The sequence below is a fragment of the Lepidochelys olivacea genome (assembly GCF_965140295.1).
Source record: "Lepidochelys olivacea isolate rLepOli2 genome assembly, chromosome: 3".
Classification (NCBI taxonomy): Eukaryota; Metazoa; Chordata; order Testudines; family Cheloniidae; genus Lepidochelys; species Lepidochelys olivacea.
The window spans coordinates 57,850,743-57,858,498 of record NC_140413.1 but is presented as its reverse complement, the minus strand read 5'-3'; the positions used below and the strand labels follow the sequence as shown (position 1 = coordinate 57,858,498).

General features: G+C 48.5%; 1 protein-coding gene across 1 annotated transcript; it reads left to right on the top strand.

The window, feature by feature from the left end:
* Nucleotides 1–4,494: 4,494 nt before the first annotated feature.
* LOC311518567 (uncharacterized protein) lies at nt 4,495–6,092 on the top strand (the record flags this gene model as incomplete). Its single annotated transcript, XM_084624495.1, has 2 exons — nt 4,495–4,946; nt 5,536–6,092. Exons 1-2 carry the CDS (start codon nt 4,541–4,543, stop codon nt 6,090–6,092), a joined length of 963 nt encoding a protein of 320 aa, XP_084480621.1. The 5' UTR covers nt 4,495–4,540.
* Nucleotides 6,093–7,756: the final 1,664 nt, after the last annotated feature.

Genomic DNA, 7,756 nt, shown 5'->3' with positions numbered 1-7,756 from the left:
ACTCGCCCTCCTTTAAGAAGTATCTCCTGTTGAGATGCAGGAGACAAAAAGTCTATGTGGATGGAAACCCCATGCTGTTTCTTCACTTAAATATAGATTTTTCATGTGCCCTTTCCTGCCAAAGAATGGCCATTTATCCAGGTATTGGCCCACTGATCTTGTTTATACCTGGCTGAGGCATCAGCTTACCCTTATGTCTTTGAGGAACTGGTTTGGCCACTCTCTGGACTTGGAACATGTTTTAGTAACACCGTACAGTGGACTCTTATAACATTACATACAACGTTACTACACATGTTTTACCAGGACAATAGTGACCAGCAAATTATGAGTTTTCAAATGATACCTCACAAGGCATACTTTGCACAAAGAGTACTACAATAGCGTGCAATGGGTGAATACGGGGTACAGTCAGTCAAAGCACCGCATGGAAATGTGCACAGCTTTCAATAATTGCTTTGAGACATGTGAACTGCTCCCATCAGCGGAGTGCATTTTCTCTCCCCACCCCCCAGGCATTTAGTATCCCACCTAACACATGGGGGATGGGAGGGAGAGGAGCTCACCCCCAGATCCTAGCATACACATGGGGAGCAGGGAGAAGGGCTCAGATTTCCCATAGTGGAAGGGTTTGCTGGAATCTGGCACACAACTGGAGCTGCACCAAGAAAATTATAAGAATCTGAAAATATATGAACAGCTCATGGCAGAGGGGTTTTGTATCAGGAACCCCTTGATCATATGACAAAGGCATTTGCTTTCCTTTGTTTCAGACCCATTGTGCACGGAAACATTAGCTTAAATACCTTTCATCTTCCCTCTATTTAATTAATGCTAATTTACTTGACAGTACTTCTAAAGTAAAATGAGAGACAGCATGTAGATTTTGGAGCACTTTAAAATGTCACTCAAGTCAGAAATTTTAGTCTCAGGGCAAAAATTTCCCAAAGGAGTCCCTGAAGAAAGAGATCAAAGCACATGCCCAACACACATGGCCTGAAAGCTACCAAGTGTAGGACTCATACTTATCAGTAAAGGTCTGTAGCACAGGTTCAATCACCATTGTCTTCCTAAGCCACTCCATTTATCTGACAACAGCCTGACTGGAAACCCTCTAGCTTCCACACAGCCTATAGTTGTTAAACATACATTTCTTGTGTGCCCCCTTGCATAAAATCTGTGTATGCCTTTTGCTACTACATAATGCATCACACACAAAACTTCCAATGGAAGAAAAGATTTTTAAAATCCATTACTAGTTCATTTCCTGCTGCATGATTTGCTGTCCTTTCATCTCCCATACTATAAGAAGAAAAATTCCTTTACAGTGCCTCGGGTTGCTGGCATATAATGATACCTATTAGTTCCTATGTGGCAAACAAGACCTGATCCCTTAAAAATTGCAGTGTCCAATTTTTAGATTAAAGGAATAGCATTGTATACTACTCTACTGATCAACAGTGGCACAAAAGAGAGAGAAAACTGGCCACAACAGTGCCACAAAATGTACTAGCTAAAAATGGAAAAGAAAGTTTTGAGAGGGTACAAGCATAAACTGCTGTTGATAGCAGAGTTCTATCTCTGAGAGCAAGTGAAGACTACAGAGCCATATTTCATGCTGAGATTTTCTAGCAAAAGAATCCCCCCCCCCCTTTTGCAAATGTTAACCCCTCTTCAAAAGATTTTCAGCAGAAAAGGAGCTTTTCACTCTCACCAACAGAAAGAGTGAAATTTCTTTAATGTTAGTTGAGATTCAAAGGCATTAAGAACGCAAGCTGTGAACCGCGAGAACTGAACTGGACATCAGCAGGCAAGCAAAGGTTAGATGTGTCCTGGAGGATGGGAAAGAAGCCAGTTGCTGAGCTGGCACACCATTGCTGCACCCATGGAGAAGCATTACTATTAACTCTGAAAGCAGCTTGTAAGCTGCCTTGCCTGGTAGAGGAAAGTTGTCAGGAGAAATATATTTTAAAACCTTGATACTGAATCTTTCACGATGTGCCACTTGTGGATGATATACACTGCATTATAGAGTTTGTCTGCTTGGTGAAAATATTACCTATAGAGGCTGCTTATTTGATTGCATTTTCTTCTGTTGAACAAAGGCAGAGCTGTAAGAGACCAGCTGATTGCATGACTAGGGATGCCAACCCTCCTGGTTTTGCCAGGAGTCTCCTGGAATCAGGCTCTATCTCCCAGAGGCTACTGAAACCAAACCGGAGATTTTGAGCACTAAAAGTCTGGTGGCACAGTGGGGCTAAGGCAGGTTCCCCGCTTGCCATGGCCCCATGCTGCTCCTGGAGGCAGCCGGCACGTCTCTGTGACCCCTGACAGGGCAGAGGGCTCTGTGCACACTGCCCCTGCCTGCAGGCACCACCCTCATAGCTCCCAGGCCGCAGTTCCTGGCCAACAGGAGCTGCAGAGTCAGCACTCGGGGCAGGGTTAGGGTGCAGAGACTCCTGTGTGCCCCCCGCCCAGGGGCTGCAGGGACATGCCAGACACTTCCCGGAGTGGTACAGAGCCAGAACCTGCCATAGCCCCACTGCACCATCGCCCAGGAGCTGCCCAAGGTAAGCGCCACCTGGCCGGAGTCCTTACCTCCTCCCGCACCCCAAACCCCTGCCCCAGCCCTGAGCCCCCTCCAGCACCCAAACTCCCTCCCATAGCCTGTACCCCAAACCCCCTCCTGCACCCCAACCCTCTGCCCTGGCTCATCCCAGAGCCCCCCCCACTCCAAACCTCTTGGCCCCAGCCCAGAGCCTTGCACCCCTTCCTGCATCCCAACCACCTGCCCCAGCCCAGTGAAAGTGAGTGAGGGGGGGGGAGAGCGAGCGAGCGATGGAGGGAGGGGGGAGTGAGTGAGTGGGGTGGGGTCTCGGAAAAGGGGCAGGCCGGGGTGTTTGGGTTTCTGTGATTAGACAGTTGGCAACCCTATGCAAGACTGCAGCTGAGTACTGTGAACTGCCCAGGGTATCCATTTAATAGATGTGAAGATAAGCTTAATAGTCCATTTCTAGGGCTGGGAGTCTCATCTCAACTCTGACACGGCTCCTCTTGTGTCCTTGGTAACACTATCAGCCCTGGTCTACACTAGGACTTTAGGTCAAATTTAGCAGCGTTAAATCGATTTAAACCTGCACCCGTCCACACAATGAAGCCCTTTATTTCGACTTAAAGGGCTCTTAAAATCGATTTCCTTACTCCACCCCTGACAAGTGGATTAGCACTTAAATCGACGTTGCCGGCTCGAATTTGGGGTACTGTGGACACAATTCGATGGTATTGGCCTCCGGGAGCTATCCCAGAGTGCTCCATTCTGACCACTCTGGACAGCACTCTCAACTCAGATGCACTGGCCAGGTAGACAGGAAAAGAACCGCGAACTTTTGAATCTCATTTCCTGTTTGGCCAGCGTGGCAAGCTGCAGGTGACCATGCAGAGCTCATCAGCACAGGTTGTTGGATCATATTAAAGAAGTTCTGTATTAAAATCACAAATGAGTTTGATTCCCCAGAGTTTAAATTCCAGGGTATTACTAATTAAGAGGTCTCTTGGTTTTTGGTACTGTTTCTCTCTCTCTATGTGTGAAACTTGCAAGCTGCTAATTGTGTTAGTACATTCTAAGACAGAGTCTGTTCTCAAAGCAATTCACAGAGAGAGAGACTCAAAGCAATACTCTAACAACAGAAACAGCACCCAGAGACTCCCCACCCTTTTGTTGTATTAACAATTGTGATTAAAATAGAGATAGAGGATGTATGTGGATGGATGCTTGGTGTGGATAATAACTGAATGATCAGGGAGGTGCCAGCCTAAGAATCCAGTGTCCATTGGCTGAAGAAGGCGTCAAGTGGAAATAACCAGAGGACCCCCCGGAGGGCAGACTGGAATCCACCCAACAGCCTCAAGAATGGGAGAACCAAAGAACAAGATAACATCTTGGAGCCGTCAGGAATGTGCTATCTGCTGATTGATTCAGCAACAGCATGATGAAGCAATTCCCATAGACTGGCATAGGAAGAAATTCCTATAAAAATAGACTCTAAAAAGTGAGAACTTTGGGGTCTGATTCTGCAAACCAACTTCCAGGAGCATCAGATGAGCATCTGACAAGGCCCTGCTCCCTCCTCATGTCCAGGCCACCTGGCCAGTGGCTTGGCATGAGCAACTCTAAGGCTGGTAACTATGATAACAACCTTGCAGAACCTGTGTGTGTGTTTGTTTGTATGAATGAATGTGTGAATAAATATGATATTGAATGGAATGTTATAACTATAACTAACTGCTTACTATGATTCTTTCTGTATTCACAATAAATGTGGTATTTTACCTTTTTCCCTTTAATAAGATCCTGCTGGTTTTTATTTTATTGGTACAAAACAAGGTGACCATGATGGAGTCCCAGAATCGCAAAAGAGCTCCAGCATGGACCGAACGGGAGGTACGGGATCTGATCGCTATATGGGGAGAGGAATCCGTGCTATCAGAACTCCGTTCCAGTTTTCGAAATGCGAAAACCTTTGTGAAAATCTCCCAGGGCATGAAGGACAGAGGCCATAACAGGGACCCGAAGCAGTGCTGCGTGAAACTGAAGGAGCTGAGGCAAGCCTACCAGAAAACCAGAGAGGCGAACAGCCGCTCTGGGTCAGAGCCCCAAACATGCCGCTTCTATGATGAGCTGCATGCCATTTTAGGGGGTTCAGCCACCACTACCCCAGCCGTGTTGTTTGACTCCTTCAATGGAGATGGAGGCAATACGGAAGTAGGTTTTGGGGACGAAGAAGATGATGAGGAGGAGGAGGTTGTAGATAGCTCACAGCAAGCAAGCGGAGAAACCGGTTTTCCCGACAGCCAGGAACTGTTTCTCACCCTAGACCTGGAGCCAGTACCCCCCGAACCCACCCAAGGCTGCCTCCTAGACCCAGCAGGCGGAGAAGGGACCTCTGGTGAGTGTACCTTTTAAAATGCTATACATGGTTTAAAAGCAAGCATGTGAAAGGATTACTTTGCCCTGGCATTTGCGGTTCTCCTAGATGTAGTCCTAAAGCCTTTGCAAAAGGTTTCTGGGGAGGGCAGCCTTATTTCGTCCTTCATGGTAGGACACTTTACCACTCCAGGCCAGTAACATGTACTCGGGAATCACTGTAGAACAAAGCATTGCAGTGTATGTTTGCTGGCATTCAACCAAAATCCGTTCTTTATCTCTCTGTGTTATCCTCAGGAGAGTGAGATATAATTCATGGTCACCTGGTTGAAATAGAGTGCTTTTCTTCAGAGGACACTCAGAGGAGCCCATTCCTGCTGGGCTGTTTGCCTGTGGCTAAACAGAAATGTTCCCCGCTGTTAGCCATAGGGAGGGGGGGAAGGTTGAGGGGGTAGTCACGCGGTGGGAGGAGGCAAAATGCGACCTTGTAACGAAAGCACATGTGCTATGTATGTAATGTTAACAGCAAGGTTTACCCTGAAAGAGTGTAGCGACTGTTTTATAAAATGTGTCTTTTTAAATACCGCTGTCCCTTTTTTTTTCTCCACCAGCTGCATGTGTTTCAATGATCACAGGATCTTCTCCTTCCCAGAGGCTAGTGAAGCTTAGAAAGAAAAAAAAACGCACTCGCGATGAAATGTTCTCCGAGCTCATGCTGTCCTCCCACACTGACAGAGCACAGACGAATGCGTGGAGGCAAATAATGTCAGAGTGCAGGAAAGCACAAAATGACCGGGAGGAGAGGTGGCGGGCTGAAGAGAGTAAGTGGCGGGCTGAAGAGAGTAAGTGGCGGGCTGAAGACAGGGCTGAAGCTCAAATGTGGCGGCAGCGTGATGAGAGGAGGCAGGATTCAATGCTGAGACTGCTGCAGGACCAAACCAGTATGCTCCAGTGTATGGTTGAGCTGCAGCAAAGGCAGCTGGAGCACAGACTGCCACTGCTGCCCCTCTGTAACCAACCGCCCCCCTCCCCAAGTTCCATAGCCTCCACACCCAGACGCCCAAGAACGCGGTGGGGGGGCCTCCGGCCAACCAGCCACTCCACCACAGAGGATTGCCCAAAAAAAGAAGGCTGTCATTCAATAAATTTTAAAGTTGTAAACTTTTAAAGTGCTGTGCTTAAAGTGCTGTGTGGCATTTTCCTTCCCTCCTCCACCACCCCTCCTGGGCTACCTTGCTAGTCATCTCCCTATTTGTGTGATGAATGAATAACGAATGCATGACTGTGAAGCAGCAATGACTTTATTGCCTCTGCAAGCAATGATTAAAGGGAGGAGGGGAGGGTGGTTAGCTGACAGGGAAGTAGAGTGAACCAAGGGGCGGGGGGTTTCATCAAGGAGAAACAAACAGAACTTTCACGCCGTAGCCTGGCCAGTCATGAAACTGGTTTTCAAAGCTTCTCTGATGCGTACCGCGCCCTCCTGTGCTCTTCTAACCGCCCTGGTGTCTGGCTGCGCGTAACCAGCAGCTAGGCGATTTGCCTCAACCTCCCACCCCGCCATAAACGTCTCCCCCTTACTCTCACAGATATTGTGGAGCACACAGCAAGCAGTAATAACAGTGGGAATATTGGTTTCGCTGAGGTCTAAGCGAGTCAGTAAACTGCGCCAGCGCGCCTTTAAATGTCCAAATGCACATTCTACCACCATTCTGCACTTGCTCAGCCTGTAGTTGAACAGCTCCTGACTACTGTCCAGGCTGCCTGTGTACGGCTTCATGAGCCATGGCATTAAGGGGTAGGCTGGGTCCCCAAGGATACATATAGGCATTTCAACATCCCCAACAGTTATTTTCTGGTCTGGGAATAAAGTCCCTTCCTGCAGCTTTTGAAACAGACCAGAGTTCCTGAAGATGCGAGCATCATGCACCTTTCCCGGCCATCCCACGTTGATGTTGGTGAAACGTCCCTTGTGATCCACCAGAGCTTGCAGCACTATCGAAAAGTACCCCTTGCGGTTTATGTACTCGGCGGCTTGGTGCTTTGGTGCCAAGATAGGGATATGGGTTCCGTCTATAGCCCCACCACAGTTAGGGAATCCCATTGCAGCAAAGCCATCCACTATGACCTGCACATTTCCCAGGGTCACTACCCTTGATATCAGCAGATCTTTGATTGCGTGAGCTACTTGCATCACAGCAGCCCCCACAGTAGATTTGCCCACTCCAAATTGATTCCCAACTGACCGGTAGCTGTCTGGCGTTGCAAGCTTCCACAGGGCTATCGCCACTCGCTTCTCAACTGTGAGGGCTGCTCTCATCTTGGTATTCATGCGCTTCAGGGCAGGGGAAAGCAAGTCACAAAGTTCCATGAAAGTGCCCCTACGCATGCGAAAGTTTCGCAGCCACTGGGAATCGTCCCAAACCTGCAACACTATGCGGTCCCACCAGTCTGTGCTTGTTTCCCGAGCCCAGAATCGGCGTTCCACAGCATGAACCTGCCCCATTAGCACCATGATGCATGCATTGTCAGGGCCCATGCTTTCAGAGAAATCTGTGTCCATGTCCTGATCACTCACGGGACCGCGCTGACGTCGCCTCCTCGCCCGGTATCACGTTGCCATGTTCTGGTGCTGCATATACTGCTGGATAATGCGTGTGGTGGTTAATGTGCTCCTAATTGCCAAAGTGAGCTGAGCGGCCTCCATGCTTGCCTTGGTATGGCGTCTGCACAGAAAAAAGTCGCGGAACGATTGTCTGCCGTTGCTCTGACGGAGGGAGGGGCGACTGACGACACGGCTTACAGGGTTGGCTTCAGGGAGCTAAAATCAACAAA